The 22,139-nt window shown below is 36.9% G+C and overlaps 1 protein-coding gene across 3 annotated transcripts; it reads right to left on the bottom strand.

The window, feature by feature from the left end:
• Window positions 1–514: 514 nt before the first annotated feature.
• LOC136236540 (uncharacterized) lies at window positions 515–15,831 on the bottom strand. Of its 3 annotated transcripts, none has more exons than XM_066026727.1 (7): window positions 15,701–15,831; window positions 13,611–13,698; window positions 6,558–8,232; window positions 5,559–5,926; window positions 2,192–2,290; window positions 949–1,023; window positions 515–894 (listed from the first exon to the last, which is right to left on the bottom strand). In XM_066026727.1, the coding sequence occupies exons 1-7, from the start codon at window positions 15,722–15,724 to the stop codon at window positions 602–604; spliced, it is 2,622 nt and encodes an 873-aa protein (XP_065882799.1). In that variant the 5' UTR covers window positions 15,725–15,831; the 3' UTR covers window positions 515–601. The 3 variants fall into 3 exon arrangements, with proteins under 3 accessions (XP_065882799.1, XP_065882801.1, XP_065882802.1); XM_066026729.1 differs by having other exon boundaries at window positions 6,558–8,229; XM_066026730.1 differs by lacking the exon at window positions 2,192–2,290.
• Window positions 15,832–22,139: the final 6,308 nt, after the last annotated feature.

The raw sequence follows: 22,139 nt of genomic DNA, 5'->3' as shown, positions 1-22,139 counted from the left end.
ACTCAAACTTTACAAAAATCACTTCAACACTGCTATTAGGTCATAGTTGTCACAGAGAAACGTCAATGATTAGAACACCTTACCTCACGAAATTGTATCTGCACCTAATGTACTGATCTTTAAGACTAAATTAGATGTATTTTTATATGACCACCGGTTTAATTTTATTTAGATGTATTTGAGATTGGTTTTTATAAGACTTTGTCTTCCTTGTACCAATTAACAAATAATAATAATATACATCGATTTGCACAACTATACATACATCAAACATACAGATATACATGCATCTATTATTCATGCATGTTGACACATGATTATAAGTTTTGTATTAAAGTTTAATCATTTGTAACCAGATAACTTGAAAACCATGAGCTGAGCACTATTTCAAAATCACAGCCTTGATTGGCAGCTGCAGAAAATCTTCTGTTTTACATGTCAAAAATCTGTGTCCTCTATAAAACATGCTAGCAAAGTTAAGCATGTATTACACAGCTATGGAATGACCTCAATCTCAATTCAAGTTGATAGTTGTCACAAAACTCGAACAATACATACAAAATCACAAAACATAATGCAAAAAGAATTACTGTATGAACATCTATTTTTTCATTAATTGCTGTAGCTCATTTTCTATGTCACTAGCAGCAGTAGCTAACTGGTCAATCTCATGTAGAGTTTCTAGTAGTGTAGCCCAGGTCTTTGGCTTCTTACCATGGTTTGTACTGAGCCAATCTCGCAGCAGTTCTTCACAACTCTTCACACAGTCATTGGTATATTTACTCTCTATAATCCTAATTGTGTTAATATCAAAATCAAGACAGTCCGCCACATCTTTCCAGTCAGCAGCAATCTTTGGAATGACAATCTTCTTTAGTGGCCACATCTTAGGTCCTATATGTATATAATAATACAAGGACTGTGTGAAATTGAATATTGTAGTCTTACGTCCATCACGTGTAAGTGGTGAAGCTACTTGCTCAAAACTAGTAGTGTTATCTTGAGTGGACTGGGTAGGACCACCTACAGTCATAGCAAGATTTCACACTTGTTTGAGTAATACATAATTTGCAGTAATATAAATGTGAAAGGACATGTCACATATTCAAGCACGTAAACAGTACAGTGTAAAATACCACTTTAATGATTAACTTGTATCACCCAAAACAGCCTAAATAGAGTCTAAAATAAAGGTTTAGACCACTCCTACTATAAGCGTATCGTGATTATATTATGAGGATTTTCTGTGTACACTGTATATACAACGGTGTATGAGTACAGAATTAATTAGCTACTTTAAGCTTGTCAAACAGCATTGTTGTATAGTTTAGTAGGGTTCCCCCTAAAGTGACGTGTACTGCTAAAAACTAGTGTCTAAAAACAATCATGAAAATATCATACACTGCAAAAATCACCTTTTTGGAATAGTCTTACTCCACTCAGCATCAATTATAGCATTAGAAACAAGAAAACCCTTACAGGAATCCGAATATAGAATTTTTTTTAAATCACAATAACTCGAAATTTCATCTGATTGGCTGACACCAGTCTACCTGCCTGTCTACCTGCAACTCTAGAGGCCAAACAAAGCAGTGCACACCTGCAAGGAGTGTATTTCAATGCCACAAAATTATTTGAGGCACTTAACGGACTGTAGTAGCAAAGCTGTACTTTTAAAACAAATTCCACACCCCTTCAATGGTCAGAATGTGCCATGACAATGATCTAGCTTTGTACGAAAACAAGGCGTTGTGCCATGGCCATTAGCTTGATCTACTGTGTAGCTGAGTGGTGATGTCAAGATGCTCTAATACGGTAGTCACAACTACACGTGTATTTCATAACAATGCTCCAACAAAAAGTTAACAAATTAGCGCAATAAAATTATTAATTAAAAGTGAAGTAGGGGTAGCAATGTGGGGAAATCTCTACTTTGGTATTTGCTAGGTAGGGATTTTCCCATATTGCTACAATGCCAAGTAGCTATGGATTTTCCCGTATAGCTACCATCATCTCTTGTTTCACTGCTTTTTATCGCTAAAACCCTACTTTATTATTATATTATTAATTTTTTATTGCATTACATTAATAATTTTTTATTGCATTACATTTATAATTTTTTATTGCATTAGTTTAGTACTGTGACTGCACTGTTGCTATGTGGATATAATTTCATGATCTCTTTACATACCTTTAGATCCAGTTGTACCACTAATACTGGTGGGTGGTATGAAAGAAGCTGCTGCTACATCATGTTGTTCAAGTACAGTTGATGGTGCAAACCTATTTACTACAGAAGACAAAAAATTCAAATCATTTCACAAACATGCTAAAATACTACAAGTGTATAATACCCTTAAAATTTCTAATGGGTGACTTCAGCTATCAGGCTATGTCTAAAGGTGTTAACCTCATGCACACGTCTATACAGTTTTACTCATGATGCATTAATATGAGAATAAGGAGTTCTAACCAAGTAACTTACGTATGATTAGTAGAAAATCAAGAAAACATTTGGATGTTAAATTTATTTATTTTTGGTCTGCCTGCCAGCCTGACCACAATTGCATGACTAAAACCCAGCACAAGGTCACCATTTTACATCACAATAACAAACTCATTGGTAGCGTGCGCCTTTTCTGCATGGTTCCAACTATAGTATAGTGTCCGCTTTCTGCAGTTTTCATATGGTCGTCATCCTCTTCCCACAAGGAAACCATACTGTGGCATTAACTTTCCATATTGATATCTTTCTTAAGGAGCGCATAATTATTTAGATGCTATGAAAATATATTTGAAGCACTAAATCCATTGTAAGAGCGAGTAGATACATGTAGCTGCACCATAAAGTGATTGCATACAATGATCAGAGCATGCAGGAACATCCTTAACAGGCAATCATGCTGGAACATCCTTAAAAGGCTTTTAATGATCCAGCTGTACTTTTCCTGCAGAGGAGGGTGGACATGCACACGTGAGCGCATACATTTGTGTTAAAAGTATAACCAAGCCTACAGCGAAGTTTAAATGAGCACCATTCGAAAGTGTGCTTCACATTTAGTATATTTAGCCGGTCTGCCCCACTCTTCCCCGCTATTCCCTACACGTAAATCACCTTTGAATTTATAGAAGATCACATGTACAGTAAGTTTGTCAGTGGAATTGATGCGTTGCACTCTATAGACACCTTATAAGCTTCTATTCAAGCCCAACAATCATTGAAGAAGGTATTATGATATACAATAAGCCTCCTATATGCTCGCTCCCGTGGAATTAAAGAAAGGAAAGCGGATGCCGCTAGCGTGTCCTCATGGATAAACAAGCAGGAAATAGGACACCTTTGTACTCATTTTCTTCCGTTTGTCACAAGAAACACAAGATAAATTAGTGTGGCTGTTGCTAAACAGGTTTTATCACTTCATTTTAGTCTTGGTATTATAAATATTCAATTAACGGTAATAATTTTCAGTAGTGCTTATATCGTGTCCACCCTCCTCTGATTTTCCTGTAGAAAACAAAAAATGGCATTCAATGAAGTGCACACCTTACTTCAAATTTTAATTAATAACTTTCAAATTTGACTTATGCAATGGACATGGTAATCCATTGTTGAGTTATGCTTGGCTGGAAGCATTAATCAGTCAGCGTAAATTCTGTTTAAAAGAAAATTTTAAAATTCCATAGAAACTTTATGGAAGGGTTTGTGGTTGATCTGAAGCTTGGCTGTGCCTAATCAATGCTGCCAAACTGTCATGAAGGGAAATTGAGGCTGTGACATTTTTGGTTGGAAAAACCCAGTTCTTAATGATCCCTAAGACCATTTACATTAACAATTCAGGTCTTCCATAGCTACGTCTAGTTCTATGTGACTGCTTTATTAGAAAAGTTAATACATGTGACTATTCATCTCAATATATTTCAAACTGCAAAGCAAATTAGTGGTTTTGCATTGGTGGCTTTGGAATCACAACCGTTGTATACAGCAATCAAAGAAATTACTGTATAGTAGAAAATTTTATATGGGAAACATTTGCCAAAGTGAGGAAGTGTTTGAAGTCATAATCAATAACTTTATAGACTAAAATTCTAAGTGAAATTTACTAACTATGCCAATACTTTGCAGCTATATTTTTACTTATAAGTTTCATTGTATTTATAATTGTAACATGGGCATGAGTGGCCTGCCTGATATGTCCACCCTCAGCTCAAGGGCCACAAGCCTGAATACTGAGGGTGGACACATCAGGCATGTAACAATTCCATTGCAGGCTAATAGCCCAACTGGTGATTAACCACCCATGCCAAATGGAATGTAACCACAGGATTCGTTTTACATACATGCCTGAAGGATTCTATTATGGCTAGGCAGTAGATAACATTGCAGCTATGTTTGTTACAATGAATGGACGAGCCCTAAAGATGTCACACAAAAAATCAAGTTGGGCAAATCGTAGAGAATTTACAAGTGTTTTAATGCTATTGCATTGTTTAACCCATTAATGGCGGCATACACTCATGGAATAAACTTTAGCATGGTTATAACTTGTAAAACACGTTTCATAACAAGATGCACTCAGACATGTCCATAGAGGTCCTGTTTCTGAGAAACTGGATCCTTCCCAGACTAGTGCACATTTGTTGTGCAATGGTGCAAAGTGTATCCCTTTTATGCTAGACAAGTTCAAGTTGAAACTTTTATTTGATAACAAAGAAAGTGTTACACATTGGTAAGGTCAATGGTTGGCTGTTTTATCCCCGAAGTGGCATGGTGGACACGAGTGCAGATACGCATGCACAACAGCAAAAATGGGACAAATCATGCATGAAGAAACCAGCTGTGGAATGAATCACGCTGTAAGTAAACTCTACAGAATAGCTCTTTGGAGTGTAATACACTTTGGTGAATAGTTAGTTGGGATTTTGTGCTGGTTTTTAGGCTTTGTTGTTTGATAAATTCATTGTGGTTACTGTTATGCAACAAAAACAACATAGTTGACTTCCTTAGTATAATATACTGAGTATTTAGATATATCGTTACTAAGTAGTTCTGTGTATTGGATATGATGCAATTTGGCAATTCAGCCAGTCGTCCCTGAGAAATTGGCTGTGGATGGGTTAAGACTAATTACAACATATACTATAGGCATAAAGGGGTAAACTTCATTGTAGAGTTTTTAACTTGTGTTATCTGTATTGTGGGTGTGGTCTGTATTCGAAAATGTGCTGAAACCTTTGTGTATGCACTATTAGACTAGTTATCATCTTAACGTTTCCCAATTTGTAGAATGGCAAGGGTAATGAAATGCCTCCATCTGAGTGCTTCTCTCCAATTCATGATAATAGTTATGTGAGCATTAATTTATTCCCATAATCAATTCAGTTTGGGCTTTTATAATATAAACAGGGTGGTACTGCTACCTCATAAGTTAGAGGGCATTATACAGATAATGCCCTGACCAGTGGGTTTTATACAACGGCGGCTTCCTTTGATCTGCCCATGCAAAGTGTTACATATGAGTAGTATGCACAAAATCAACTTACATAAAAGAAAACTTTACCTTGACATCTTCTCAGTCCATTGTAATAATCCATATCAATTCTTTTCCCATCGTGACAACGAAGTGTTTTGCCGGTACACACTACATCATCCCAGTCAATGTGTGGTTCATAACACCTTGTACAGGGCATGTATGGTGTAGGAGGATGAGATGCTTTCATGAATGTTTTAACCAATTCCAATAATTTGGCATGAACAAATTCAATTAACTTCAACCTCTCTTGAAAGCCTACTGTACTGACTGCATCTTCTGGTGTAATAGATACTTCTGGTGTAATAGATACTACAATGTTCTCATGTCTGTCACACAATCCAATATAGCAGAATTGATCATCTCCTAGCATAAACTTAATCAGATGTCTCCTCAAGCTGAATTAAAATGAATATAATGTTAATGAAATAGATGGCACATCTTATGGAGCACACTTATTTTCATGGTGTATGTAAAGGAGTTTAAAATTCACTTATGCATGTAGTAAATGCCATTTGGTTCAACCTATTGTAGAGTACTAATGAGTGGAAAAGTGTATAATTTTGGAGTAATATACACCAGCGTTGAAACCGGGTCGGGTCATCCGGGTCAGCAGTAGTGACCCGGTTTCAACGTTGATATACACCCTGGTTTACACTAGCTCTCTGGAAAAATTTGGAAATTGATACCATTAATAGCAAAACTCTACGACAGTGAAAAAATTATGTTGTATGGAAGTATGTTAAGTGCTAAATTGTGTGTGCCTGTTACACTGCAAGTGCATAATCACTGCACAAGTGGAAGTAAATTCAAGAATATTCATCTAAGTGAGGATTCCACATGCACAGAAGAGGACTCAAATTAAATTTCATCCTTTTAATATAATTTATGGAAATGATTTGCACTTTCTACTTAAGAAGCAGTAAATAATTGCCACAAATACTAGTACAATATAAAATATAAAATCAGAATGCACATTGTTACTCTACTTACTTAACAAAATGCTGTTACACATTGATATAAACTTACAAGCACAAATACTCCCTTCTTTCAATATTTCTCTCAATGCAAAAAGTGAGTAGCTGATAGAATACCATTAAAGGGAGAAAATGTTCAGGAAATATGAAGTGGACTATACAGGCATACTTGTCTCCATGAGATGGAAGTGTGACTTCATTACTAGATAATTTTAAAGGCAAAATTGATGGAACGATAAACACTTTACCATCATTCACAGGTAAAGGAACCTTTTCTTCCAAGAAACGAGTATTTGTGTCAATTTGTGCTACAAGTTTAAAATGCTTTATGAGATTAATCACTTGTTCAGAAGTTAGTGAGACTCCAAAATGTTGCTGGTCTTCATTGAACATTTGTGTCATGTGCACAATGAAATCCTCAAGTAAGATACCTTGTTTCTGTAAACGATCATATTGTTTATCATGACGACTAGCTGATATTTTATAAGGATGAGCTACAATCACATAAGATATTACTTTTGTGAGCCACTCTGGGGAGAGTACTACCAAATTTTGCAACAACTCAGTGTCAGGAAAATGCAAAATTGCTCCTTTATTGTGGAAATACGTCAGAGCACCTTTAAATTCTTCACTTTGTATTGCAGCAGAGAACCCACTATCAATAGCAATAGCATGAAACTCTTCTGTTGTAATAACAGGCTTTTCTTGCTTGAAAAACTTTCTTTCCATGTCAAGGTAAATGAGTGGATGCTTCTTATCAAGAATATACTGCGCTGCTTGAATCAGTTCATGCTTAAGACGGTCTAGTTCATTCTTGTTTCGTGCTTTGTTACTTATGAAAAAACAAAACTTCTCTAAAGCTTCCCTAAGACCACGCCCAATGCCGGCCAAGTGTTGAGCAATATCACGTTCACGAAATATCTCAACTAATTGATCAATTATTTGTTGCCTTTTCTTTTTAATTGCTTCCTCATCCCCAATCTCATCAATATGGGTAGCTATGAAAAATGCGGTAGGTATAAATTTTGACTTTGCTTGAAGTGATTTGCCATCTCTACAACAACAAATTGAATGTAAAGTTTTCAGCCAATAGCAAACAGATTCACAGCCAGTAGTTTCTGGATTGATGGATTGCTCGGTGTATGGATCCTTGCAACTATCTCTGCATTTGCTGGGGGCATGTAAATCTTGAGAAGCATCAAATACTATGGCAATTACACTGCACTCTTTCAGGAACATGCAATGTAATCCATCATAAATGGATTGACCAGCAAAATCCCAGATAATGGTATCAATTCCATCATCACTTTCTGAGACAGCTACCTTTGCTTTTTCAACTTCAGCCTCAACTGATTTGGAAAGTTTAGGTAAATTTTCTAGAAGCTCCTGTGGGGTTTTAGTCTCATCAACAGGATCTACTTGCTTGGTGAATATTGTGTTTACAGCTGTAGCACGTAGCTTACAATGATATGTTTTTCGCAGCTTTGATGGTATTTCGGTTTGTTTTACACGACACCAGTTAGAAGCATGTATTGTGCATACTTCTACATCTGCACCATGAGTGGCAAGATTTTCTTTAAAATCATCGCCTAGGAGGGTTGCAACAAGACAAGTTTTACCAGAATTTTCTTGCCCAAGAATATATATTGAAAAACTAGAAGGATTGACCATTCCCTTCGTTATTGCTACACGATACGCCAGCTCTTCTTGTATCATTTTTTGTTCTTCTATTAAAGATAGGGAAAAGTAACATAACCACAGATGCAATATACATATGGAAATGGCTAAAACTGGTCAATATCATACAGTACGGGTAGACTTAGTACTGCACTGTATATTAGGGATCATGGGCTTTCTTGCCCAAAAATTTCACCCAAAAACCAGTCTTACTTTTCCTTCATGACATGCAGTTTGCCAGTATTGGTTAAAAACCATGCAAGCCCAAAATGTCTTCAGATTGACCCCAAACTTTCCCAATAAGTTTCTATGAAATTTAAATTTTTGTATTTAGCTGAATTTTATGCCTATTCATCAACCACGGTATGTACAATATACATGCATCATGGACTTAACTTTGTCCTCCTTTTTTGTTCCAGTTCTTTTCACTGACAATGCAAGGTGTCGATTCACAATATGGGTTTTTATCTTGCTTACTGCTAGTAGTCTCAACTGCAGAGTCACTCCTTGAAGTGTGGTGCTTTGTTTGTACACTGACTGTCAATGGGTGAATATTTGTGTATTGAATAAAAATTGTAAAATATTTAAATTCTTTGTTCTTTGTGAAGGAAGGGTCAATGATCAAAACTTGGATATCATCTTATTTGCCTACTCAAGAAGAGTTCAAAATTTTTTGTTTCATTGCAGTAGACTAAAGGATACATGAGTTATGGGTGTTTGTTTACATCACCTCGAAGCAATCGTACACGATTGATCTTTCTTAACTGATTTTGTCTCTGTATGTAGTGAAGAAAGGTAATAGAAAGAAAAACTTACCCAGTAATGGACTCCCCTATTCACGGCAAACACAATGGTGCAAGTTGCAACTCTGTACTGCATTTTTTTGTAAGTTACAGCCTTTTTTGAAAGCGCATGTAATATATTTTCCCAATACTTGCTGTACAAATTGATCTTTCTGTTGTGTTACTTTGTAGAGCTGCAACTGTAAAAGTTGTTGGCATACAAGGTTAAAACTTGGCCAGAGCATACATTTGGCTAAGTAGACTATAAATATTCGGTAATGAAGAATTTGAAAATGCATTATTATGCCGGTTTTTCGCAGATCTGGTCACAATTGATTGTTGGGACATGTGTTCAGACACAAAATTAATATTATGGCATACCTGCATAGCGCCATTGTTTCTTTTAATGTGGTATTAATGGTCATAATTATGTTATAAAAATAAACAAACTAGTAGAAGGAAAAATTACAAATAGGAAGTTTAAGTTGGATTAGCTAGGGATCAAAGAAAAAATGTATTGGTGAAACAAGTGAACAGCTAAAAATATAAACACAAGAGAGGTTGTACCAGCAGATATACTAATACACAATTAATACTTCAGTCTATATATGTGACCTAATTTTAGAAAACCGTAGATATCCACATAATTTTCAAAATGCATTTGAATTGTTCTTTGTTTTCTACAGAGCCAGAGGAATTGACTAGCTAAGTTTCAGCTTCATAAGTTAAGCAGTGTTGGAAATACAGTACTAGACAGCCAGACAAGCAAATAAATTGATATGTAGCTATAGAGAAAAGAATCTACAGGCTCTTACATAAATTATCATAACTTACTGATACAACAGCATACGGAATTGAATTTTGGCTCATTGTGTTCACCATGAATTTGTGCATCAACCAAGGTATAATTTTTGCCCCAGGCATGCTTCTGTGTTCGAGAAGGAAGGCAAAATCACAGAAAAACGATCGTCGGTAAATTCTTCCCTCACCACAACATAAACAAACGTCTGTAACTTTGAAATCCTTTAGATAAAACAAAGATGTTTGTACTCCCTATGAACAGGCCAACATGATGATGCCAGGATTTATCATTTGGAAGCTTAACTCGCCCACCAGTGAGGCAACAAAAACTTGCATAATTTTTTTTTCTGGAGCTTGCGTCTTGAGAGTTCATCAAATTTTATTTTACTAAACTCAGCCCTAGGTGAATAATTGTTGGTTGATTTAGGTTGTTATTAGAGACTTGTTTACCATTTAGATAAGGATTTCATGGAATGTGTGAAGTTACATTATATATGGTAAGTGTAACCACAAACCATGGTATATCAGTTATATATCACAGCATGGTGCTTTTGATCTCCACCATAGGTGTAGTATGTTTAGGTATATAGCTCTCAAACCACAAGTGAGTATGTATACACTTACCTACTCGCAGGTAGGAATATGTATACAGTGTATATAATACTCACCTGTGGTTTGAGGGTTACATGCCTAAATATACTACACCTGTGGCTGAGAACAAAAGCACTGTACTGTGGTATACAACTGATATACCACAGCAAATGGTGGTATGTAAGTGATATACCATTCTTTGTGGCTATGCTTACCACATATGATGTAGCTTAATGCACACATTCCACGAAATCCTTATCTAAGCAGTAAACAAGTCTCTAACAACAAGTGTCTAAATTAACCAAAAAGTATTCACCTGAGCAAGGAGAAGGATTTCCAATGAACTCTTGTCTCCTTTACTAACTCTTGTCTCCTTCACTAATCGTGAGTAGAAGGGCGTGGCACCGCTAAAGAGTATAATATCTGATCCATCAGGGATTTCAAGTCTAACAAGCACCTAAATCAACCAAGAATCACTCACCTGAGCATTGTGAGCAAATAGGATTTTCGATGAACTCATCTCCTTCACAAATCGTGAGATGGGCATGGCACTGCTAAAGAGTCCAAAACGTCAATAATTTCTACTGATTTCGATCTTCCACAGGTGCTGTTTGTACAGGTAATAGCATAGGTAGCAGTGAAATTTGGGATAAATACCACGAGTGTTGTATTGAAATTTACCATTTCCAATACAGCAAGAGTGGTATTTATCCCAAATTTCACTGCTACCCACGTTATTCCTAGTTAATACCATACTCACTGCATATAGGCATGCTGTGCATTAGCATTGCTATGTACGCAATTTGTCACTATGTACTAAACACATGTCAACACTAATTGGCGCTACATTGTTAACATAAATTCTAGCCAATGAAATTGCAATTACAACTTTTCACTGCTACCAGTGAAATACGGGATAAATTTCACTGCTACTATTGAGACTTTTGTATGGGCACTGAAACAGGTATGGTATTAATTCAAAAAACGTGACATAATTTGGATTGTGATGGAATCGAGTTTCATGCTCCTTCGGCGGCTCATAAGCTCCTATCAATACACATGCCTGTGCAAACCAGACGGGTTTTTGCTGGACGGTTACATATTACAATATTAGTAGTTATCAAGGCAATGTGCCAAAACAAAAATAACTGATATTTGTTTTTGAAGATATTGCCTACCCCTATCCTCTCATGAATCAGCCTTCTCAAAATAGTAGTGACAATCTAGGAGTGGGCGATATAAGCAATAAAATCGATACCAATACCAGAATGTCTGGTATCGAGAACTCTTATGAAGAATCAGAAATTTCAATACCTGGTGATCATGTGATGCTTTGTTAACATTGTTCATGCTAATGGCCACATGTTACAGATGCAAACACTAAAATGAAATGTTTCCGCCACTACTTACTATAATTCCCTCTGCCCTCAAGCAGTCGGGCATACATATCAGGCAAAGCCCTCATGCCCATGTTACAACTATTACATATACATGCAGGCACACTCACCTGATACATAGGTGAAAGAACTACAGGGCAATCATTTATACATCAGTATATTGTGATCGATAGTGGTTTTAATAGCTTGAGCAGTTACCTTATTCATACGTCATTAAGCCTGTAGCCTTAGCCATTATCAAGTTACACGTGTCTGAAGGTATCAGTCAGTCGGTTACTCAGTCAGTAAAAAATTCCATAATTAAAAAAAAAAATTCCAAAGCAACTTGCTGAAAGTGTTTCGGGTCAATCTGTAAGCTTGCTTGGGCTTAGTTTTATCTCACCAATACTGCTTCATTACTGTCAGGTGAAATTAAGGCTGGTTTTATTTTGTGGGCAATGCCTATTCCTTTGTGGTCCCTACTATCATACAGTACGATAGTTATTGTATAGTAGGGACCACAAAGGAGTAGGCGTGGCCCATGGAATACTATCACCCAAAAATAGCCTTAATTTTCCCTGACGATGATGAAGCAGTATTGGTTAGGTAAAACTAAGCCCAAACAAACTTTCAGATCAACCTGAAACACTTTCAACAAGTTGCTACAGAATTTTAAAATAATTTATTTAACGGAATTTTCTACTGACTGATTGACTGACTGCCTGATGCCTTCAGACAAACGTAACTCGATAATGGCTAAGGCTACGGGCTTGATTTTTTCACTGTTCGACGTCGCTTTGGCCCGACTGGTGCCTTTCAGCATACCGCAGTACGTACAACGCATTCTTCATGGACTTACCAGTGTCCTCCTTTGTATCTCATTCATCTTTGCTGACAGTGAAAAGTGTCAATTTGGTGGTAGCATGTGATGGCTTCTCTTCGTAACGGAAATTTCCCGTACTTTTTGTAGTGGCTATTTTGATTGCAGAAGTGCTTTTCGAACAGTTCTTGATGTGTAACGAACAGGTTGAACATAGCAGACAATGAAGTGTAATGGATACTTCACTCTTCAGATGACAATTAATATAACTAGGGTGCACACCATTTCTTTCTTTTAGTATATGCGTGGATTGCAGAGGTGCTTATCGAACAGTTCTTGATCTGAAATGCTGTGTAATGGGTTGAACATAGCTGACAACGAAGCGTAATGGATAATTCACTTTAGATACAATAATTGATATAGCTGGGTTGCGTGGCGCTATTTCAGATGTGGTATGTGTGGGTTCACCAGTCATAATGATTATTTACAAAAAAAAGTTAACAAACAAATACACAAAAAATTTGGAATTTTCAACTAGAGTAGGGACCATAGCACATCAATAAAAGTACTGAAACAAGTTGGAGTAGGCACAATATTAAATCATAGTAAAACAATAAGAAGTGTTATATCCCTACTGTGCAGTTCTGTTATGGTATCTTGAGCACAGTAGAGATATAACACTTCTTATTGTTTTACTGTGATTTAATATCATGCCTACTCTAACTTGTTTCAGTGCTTTTTATTGATGTGTTATGGTCCCTACTCTAGTTGAAAATTCCTGTGTACTTGTACAGTACTATCATACTGTATGATGTTACAGAAAGTACACAAACAAGTACAAAAAAATTAGGAAGTTTAATTTTGATTAGGGTTCATAGAAGTAAAAGTAGGGAAACAAGGGAGGTCGCCTACACCTGCAGATATACTAGACATTTAATCCTTAATTCAATCGCAGGTAAAGAACTTAAAATTTCAAATTTTTTTTTACTTGTATATTTTACACACAATAGTAAGTAGTTATGCAAATAATACACAACAACAAGTGTATATATATGTACCTGTACTAGGTGATGGTATCGTTTGTCGATTTGAGGTGTCCTGGGCAATCACCAGATCTATCATTGAACCGATTCTCCTTCTTGTCTCCTACATATATACAATAACGCAACTGGTATACTGAAATATTACAATGTCCATCTCTTTACCATACCACATTGAAGAAGTGAATTTAAGAAGTATACATACAAATGCAGTGTAGTACTGTTTAGTAGTAGAGTGCCCCATATAATTAATGCAGCTTGGCGTTCACCAAAATGATGCAACCATCATACAGCAAGTAACATTAAGAACAAGAAAACACTTATAGAAGGCTGAATATTAAAATTACTGATTTTTGGTTTGCCTGCTTGCCAGCATGCCAGCCTACCAGGCTGACCACATTCACAAGGCTGGAGGTCAAACAAAACAGCACAGTCACCATTTCAGGCCGCAATAACAAAAACTCATGTGTGTCATGTGCCTTTCTGTAGAGGTGTTATGGCATGTTCTAGGGTATGGCACTATTATTTTATTAGCCAAGCTTAGCTGCTACTGATACTACCTGGGATACTACATTTCATTAAGCACCTCAAACAGTTTCATGATGTCTAATTACGCTCCTTCAAGGAATGCATTGGCATGGTTTCCTAGCATGAAGAAGACAACCATTTAATTGAAGATAAAGGGAATAGCAAAGCACAGAAGGCAAACATTCATAGTAACCACAAAAGGTACATCACACCCTGAGTTTGTTGTTGAGTAAAATGGTGGCCGTGTACTGCTTCATTTGGCTTCTAGCCAACTGTGGTCAGGCAAGCAGTGAGGCAGGCAGACTAAATTACAGGTGTTTAAAACCCTATATCCAGACACCTGTAAGAGTTTTCTTGTTTTCGAATGCTGTACTTGATGTTGAAAGGGGTAACACTATTCCATAAAATGGTTTTCATCGCATATGATATTTTTATGATGCTTTTTAGACACAGCTACTTCAGTGGCGGTTGTCACCTAAGAGGGGTACCCTACTAAACAGTACTACCAATTATTCTGGCATGATACATGTGAAGTTCATATATCATACTTCAGTATCTACAATAGATCAAATCAAAGAAAATCAAACAAATATCAGCTGTGTAATACCCTTGTAATTTGACCCTGACATATATCTACATTTGTAGATCTACTGTAGGATTATCAAATAGCAGTTAGTTATTCTCAATGTGCTGCTAGCATTTGTACATGTTTGTAGTGGAGACGTAAAATAGAAGACTTTAAATGCACTATATAATACAGGGTTGTGCCCAGGAATTCCAGAGTGATGACCTAAAGTTAACATGAACTGATATGTTGAGTGTTTTATTGTTTTAAGTATGTTACACATACATCAGTGATATAAGTAAGAATTGTACTGCTGAGGTACTTGTCGGACTTTGGAGGTACTAGTCTCTTTGAACCACTACCGACCAGTGTGAGCAGAACCCTGATAATAGTGTTAGTGTGTGATCTAATCAACAACAGATAGGACACCTTGTTTCCAGTAATTCATAGGACAACATGCACTAGCTACTGTAATATGTGGTATCCCACTACTGCAAAACTTACAACTATGCTTGAAAGAGTGCACTCTAAATTTGTGAAAAGATTACCACTGCCATTTCATTCTATGCTTCCTTATGGTTTAACAGAACGTCAAAGATGTCATCAAGCTATACAGATTTTTAAGTCCATAATCAAATGTCACCTTCGCAATATATTTTCTTACTCAAAGGATATTACAGGGTATGTCACTTGTAAAATAAACAAATTATTTGTTCCAAGAATAAATAATCATTTTAGGAAAATGTAGCTTCATTTTTAGCGGAGCTAGTTCATGGAATTCTTAAACTTTGCCACCAGCTGTGACCTATAGGCAGTTAACTTGTCATCATCTAAAAATTGTATAGTGATTTAAGTACGAATGTAGCTAGTGTATATTTGTATTTGTCACTTTTGTTGCGTGCTTGTGTATTTATAAATGATATGAATGTTATTTTTAGAAAAGGCAAAATATTACAATTATAACAAACTGGATCATGCATTATGTTACATTGCACTGAACACAGTAAATGATTACCTCATCAAATTGCGAAGTATCCATGTGAGCTTCCTTAACAAAATAATGGACAATTCTACTATTGCCTTCGTCTACTGCTAGTTCTATTGGTGTCTTGTTATCCTAGGCAATAGATTACAATACATCACATGATTCATCTAATTAGGATATACCGCATATGACCGTATAGAAGCCTGGGAGTTTATTTCCTATAAATCATTTTTGACCCGGCGTTTAAACGAGACCGGCGTTAATTTGGACCTGGGCGTTTATTTCTTACTAGCCACTCGTTGAGAATGACAGGTGTCAGTACAAGTACCTACGAAATACGAAATCCATAGCCCATCACGTACATAAACCCATTTGGACTCCTTTGCTGGGTGAAACATTGGAAGTCGGGTGGAAAGATGACAATGACCATGATAAATACGCTATGGCCATCACCAGAAGAGAAGGCATAGTCGAACAAGACAAGACATCATAAGACTGGTGACGAGACATCACTGTATAGTTAGCAGCTGACACGAGTTTAGAATCCCTTTCAGTACATATCATTAGCACCCCGGCGTTTAAATGAGCCCTGGCATTTATTATGACAGTCTCCTAGCTGTACCCGGCGTATATTTGAGCCCCTGCGTGTATTTGAGCCCGGCTTTAATACGGCCATATACGGTACATACTAATCCAACAAACTTCACTATACACATGTAGTGTATCATGTTTTATGTTTATGGCTCCACACATCTCACATAGTTGGATACACTTAGTGATACAAAAAAACTAGAGAACACGGTGTCACTCAGAGCTGGTCTACTGAACAAAAAAGGAACAAGATATATTATATCCCAATAAAGCCATACATTATAGGATTTATTGGAACTATATGATAGTTGTTGCCCAAACAATAACTTCAGAAAAAAAGAAGTCATTGTAAACAGCATAATGCAGCAAACCAAATACACAATGTTGGCAATTAAAGCCATATAGACAAAATACCACAACCTTTTTGATATAAGTCAATTATATCACATCATTCATAGAGTATCGTAGTTATTAACACTTGTCCTCGGACTTGGGTCAATAACTAAGATATTCTACTCCTGCTGTGACAAGGGTGGATCCAGACTTATGGAAAGGGGTTGGGGGAGGGGGGATGGTTAAAATGAACTGAGGCACTACATTGTCTGGTTTGGTAAGGTGAGACAAAAAAAAAAATCACAGCCAGCTGACAATATTAGCTGTCCACCTCACCAACTACACATTTATAGCTGATAAAGTACATAAAAATCCTTACATAGCTCGCTACACACTGCTCTAATACTGTGACTGCTTTATTAGAGTGACTGCTCTATTAGAGTATCTCGATCTTGGTATATATATACTAAAAAATTTTGGAGGGGGGTCAAGAGCCCCCTTTGACCCCCTGTATCCATCTCTGTGCTGTGATATAACTGAGAGAGAATTCTAAGCAACTGCAGACAAGAATAATATCAAAATCTAGTTTCAAGTTCAGCATGCTTATGTACATACATAACAACTCCACCCTGCATAGGTGGAATATCTGGTAGACAGTGAATAGCTTGTGTAATAGAATTGGATATGAATATTATGTGTATCAGTATAATGAATATAGTGCGTTGCAATTGGGTAGAAGGTACTCCAGAACTTGTACTGGAACAAGTCACCCCAACCTGTTAGGGAAAACAGAATTCTAGGAACAGAAAGTAGGAACAGGAACAACTGATAAATCATTGAATGAGAACAACAGAAAATGTGGTCATCATGTCCCTATACAAATAATTATATAAAGCACATTGCTTCTTTGCTGAATTGTTTTATCCCTTTGCTATACAATTAAAACACTCTAATAGAGCAGTTACTTGCATTGCAGACTCTATAAGAGCAGTCTTGTTTATAACTATCCTGCATTGAAAACCTACATAAATTTGATAGACTAAATTAGGTATACAGAACCGAGTCAACTGTTGACTTGGATGGCCCGCTGAACCGGATTTGACCTTAAAGTGAGGCGTGCGCCTACTGCTACATTTTGAGTGTGACTATCACGTTAAGGACGAGGGTGTCTATACAACAACGTTAATCAGTTTGCAAAAAGCAAGATATGTTTCCTGCAAGTAGGTGTGGCTTTGCACATAACTAACACACCATAATTTTAAAAAGTATGACTCATTCCTGATATAAAGTGGGCATGGCTCACGAAAGAAACTGGTCTTGATCTATCTCATACAATAACAATCGATTGGTGGACGTGGCTCCACATAAGCCTGCAGGCAGCTATGAGCATGGTTTCATGCATACTTTTAGACTTTAACATCACCGATAAATGGGCGTGGCTGCACGTATGGTTGCAGACAGTCATTTGATAAGTGGGTGTGGTTCACAAAAGAAGCTGAGTTACATCAGGACTTGACTATAACACGTTTATACACTTCTGTACCATCCAACTAAACAATTTGCTTCGCACATGATCCAATCCGGGTCAGACCCAGATAATTTTTAAAGTGGGTCTGACCCAAATGACCTGGACAAAATGTGACCCGGTTGACCCGGATGACCCAACCCGGTTTCAATGCTGATACAGACTAGCTAAGTTATCAACACTGAAAACTAAAAATAAAACACTAGCTGCTAGCTACTCCTTGAAACCATTAACATATTATCCAACTATTAAAACATCGAGAGATTTACATGCCTTAGCGCAAGGCAAGTAATGAACTTGTGCTAAGGCATGTAAATTGCAGACACAATAGTGCAAGGCAGTGACACAATAGCACAAGGCATGTAGATTTACATGCCTTGCGCTATTGTGTCACTCCAGTTTTGAACTTTCTGTATGTCTTTCTTTTTATGTATTTGTACCTGTGTTTGACTACAATGGAAATACATGATGTAAGGTGTTGTGTAATGAAGTAATGATGTAATGTGGTAAAGGTTGCTATGAATTCCAATATGTGACAGGCCATGAATACCGTGTGTGAATAACTCAGAACACCACACCACTGCTGGAGAGTAGCCTTACAAAGGCAGTGTTGACAATCTGCGGTGACACAATACTAAACCTAAATCATCATGTCTAAATTTTAAAAGTATAATTGTGATAACTGTAGTGAAACATCTGCCACAATCAGTTCACCTGTACATGTAGTGTGACAACTGCAGGATGCTTGTCAAGCTGGAGTTCCAATGAGGAGCTAGACTAAGGACAGCACTATGAACAGCCATAGGACCTACTCATGGAGCCGCTCCAGCAAAAAAGGATACTGCTGGATATCCCATCACATGACCTCTTATTCAGAAGCTGCAGGTAAAGTTTCCAAAGCTTATAATAGGACCTGGCAGTTAGCTACACTTCTCTTCATGTTTAAAATGTTTATGGTTTCAATGGAGTAGCTAGCTTCATTGTTGACGGAATGGTTAGTCTACATACTAAATCTAGTCCATCAATAGGTCTCAATGCAGGTTGCTTTCTGGTGAGATAGTTAACAAAACTTTCTTGACTGTTCTATTAGAATGTTTCGATTGTTTAAGGATCCAACAACACTGCAAAGAAGCAACTGTACATTGACATGATGATGTATAATAGCCATTGTTCATTCCATTCTCACTTTCTGTTCCCCATCCCAATCCCGTTTTCCTAGAATTCTACTTATCCAGTCTGTTAAATTTTCCTGTAGCTCATCTAAAATTTCTATGCATATTTATAATACACACGAGGCATACCATACCCATGCGTAACACGTAGTTAACAGTCTCTGTATATAAGTTGTACTTGCAGCCTCAGGATAAAACTCACATGATATGTACTATAGCAGTAGTATACTTGTCAAGCTGGAGTTCCTAGACTAAGGATAACACTACAAACAGTCATAGGACCTCCTCATGAAGTCGCTCCAGCAAAAAAAGCATACTAGTGAATACCCCATCACACAATCTCTTATCCAGAAGTTGCAAGTGAAGTTTCCAAAGCTCATAATAGGCCCTAGAAATCTCTTTTATTGTTGACAGCTTAGTTACAGGTGTAGCCTATGTCCATCAACAGGTTTCAATGCAGGTTGTTGTCTGGTGGGATAATAAAACTTTCTTGACTGTTCTATTAGAATGTTTTTATTGTTTAGCAGAAGGATCCAACAATACTGCAAAGAAGCATTATTCAAGCTGTACACTGTATATTGACATGATGATGTATATCGGGAATATATATGGAAAACCCGGAATGCCGGAACAACCCAGATCAGTGTTATTTTTATGGTTGGAATCACATGCAAACACTAGCATGCCAGATTATATAAAGATGCCACAGTGGAATGAACAAAATTTGTCTGCTAATAAGCTCTACAACGCTGCTATTATTCTTACTTGTAACAAATCCGCAGGGTATACCACGAATTAACATGACAGTGATTGTTAATTGGAATACACATTAAATCGTTTATCTGAAAACCATCTTTCTCAGCCAAAACTTCATCTAAGCATTCCTAACTACAAAATCGCTACAATCCCAAGACATAGTTTGGCTACACTTAACACAAACTAGCTAGCCTACTGGTGGTCAGAGACATTCTTCAGTACAAAAATGGATTGTAGCGACTTAGCACAGTACTAGCTAGAAGTTGCATTATCCTTCAAATCGTTTGGTTATTAGTTAAGGGTATGGAGTGTAGCTGAGATAGCTGGGTTGGTTTAGGATGCATGGTTACATGCACTAATCCTAATTAACGCTCACTTTTCTCTTGATTTATCTTATACCCTGCAGCTTTGCTACAAGTAAGGATGATATAAATGCTACAGAACATATTAGCAGACAAATTTTGTTCATTCCTCTGTGTAGTATTCATAATCTTGCGTGCTAGTGCTTGCACGTGACTCCAATCGTAAAATTAATGCTGATCCGGGTTGTTCCGGCATTCCGGGTTTTCCATACTTCCATGTATATCAGCCATCTTTCATTAATCATTTTCACAACTGTACATGAAGCAAACAGCAATGTATTTTGTATGATTAGAATTTTAGGCATCATCTACACTGCAGTGTATCCATTTCTTGACTATCACAAATGATCCTATAGACACTTACTAAAGCTTACCACGTTGCTATGGGTGAAAAGTTTCAACTCCAAAAAATAAGTATAACAACACTTTTTATGTTAATAAAGCACTTGTAACTGTAAACCTCGGACAGTATATGCAAAAGCCAAAGATTCATTCAGTAAGGGAACATTCAAAATCTAAAAATAATGTAACAGGAAGCACATCATGTTGTGACATTGCCAAGTGAAAGTTGTTTACGGTTTTGCTATTGTTGACTATTTTGCTGTTAGATGTCCAGATCAGGTGTACAGTAGTAAACTTGTACTTTGTTATTGTTTACACAAACAGTACATACTAAGTAAGCACATGTTAGTGGTTATGCATTTTTGTTTAACCCTTAAGCTCGCATAGTTCAGAAAGCTGGATTTGATATAAAAATGAACTAAAATGCACAACACCTTTTACATTTTTACATACTGTATATAGTGTCAAAACAGGCATATCTTGTAAAGCATTCATCCAATCTCTTAGAAATACAGGTTTTAGTAATTGGCAAGAAGCAAACTACGTATGTACCTAAAACCGCATATAAACTTTTAAGTCAACAAGGAGCTCACCTGCTACAAAGTTTCGATTATCAAGAGAAAGTATGAAACATCTCTGAGCCATAGAAAGTATGTCACATTCTCTCTCTTGGATTTCCATTTATAGGAATGCCTTTTCCACCTAGTTATAGAGCAGTTTCATGTATGTGAGATAATTACGTGTTATGCCAATCGTCGCCATGTTGGTGAACCAGCTGCACTGAACATGTTATTTTGTAAAGTTGCCTTGATGTGTATTAAGTCTTGTATAGTGGTTGTAACAAGTTTTAAATATGTTTTATGGCGCAGTGTGCAGTTGTCGGTTGCAAGAAGGATTCTAGTCATGACTGCGACATGTCATACTACAGGTTTCCTGCCATTACAAGTAGATACGGATGGGAAGAGTATGAGCTGAGAAAGAAAAGGTGGGCTGACTTTGTAGCTGCTGTTCAAAGGAAACATGCCAGCAATGAAGCAACTGACAGTTTTAGAAGCATTTCATCAGCAGCAGAACTGTATGATGTGACAAACCCCAACTGGCTACCAACACTCTATCTTGGCTGCCGTGAAGAAGGAAATGTGACCTGATCTACAAAAAGGGGTTTATAGCCTTTTCAATTGCATGTACTTGGCAACCTATAGCTTTACTTGTGAATGTGGTATCACCCTGAAATTTAGTCCCCTTATACCCCTAACATAGCACTATGGCTTGGTGTAATATGAAGGTGATAGGTTGAAAACATGAGGAGTTACGACTAGTAAAACTTGACTATTTGGAAAGGCTATAAAACCTCTTTTGCAGACTGGGTCACAAATAGTGATGAAGCA

The sequence above is a fragment of the Dysidea avara genome, chromosome 10, assembly GCF_963678975.1.
Source record: "Dysidea avara chromosome 10, odDysAvar1.4, whole genome shotgun sequence".
NCBI classification, from domain to species: domain Eukaryota; kingdom Metazoa; phylum Porifera; class Demospongiae; order Dictyoceratida; family Dysideidae; genus Dysidea; species Dysidea avara.
The sequence above is the reverse complement of the archived record's forward strand: the minus strand, read 5'-3'. Positions and strand labels throughout refer to the sequence as shown.

Excerpts from the sequence above, each read along its gene's own strand:
- LOC136236540 (XM_066026727.1), bottom strand. The coding sequence starts at position 15,724 with ATGGATACTTCGCAATTTGATGAG. Across the intron at positions 2,291-5,558 it reads TGGACTGAGAAGATGTCAAG|TAAATAGGTTTGCACCATCA; the intron begins GTAAAGTTTTCT and ends TGTCTTCTGTAG. Across the intron at positions 895-948 it reads ACCACTTACACGTGATGGAC|GACCTAAGATGTGGCCACTA; the intron begins GTAAGACTACAA and ends ATATACATATAG.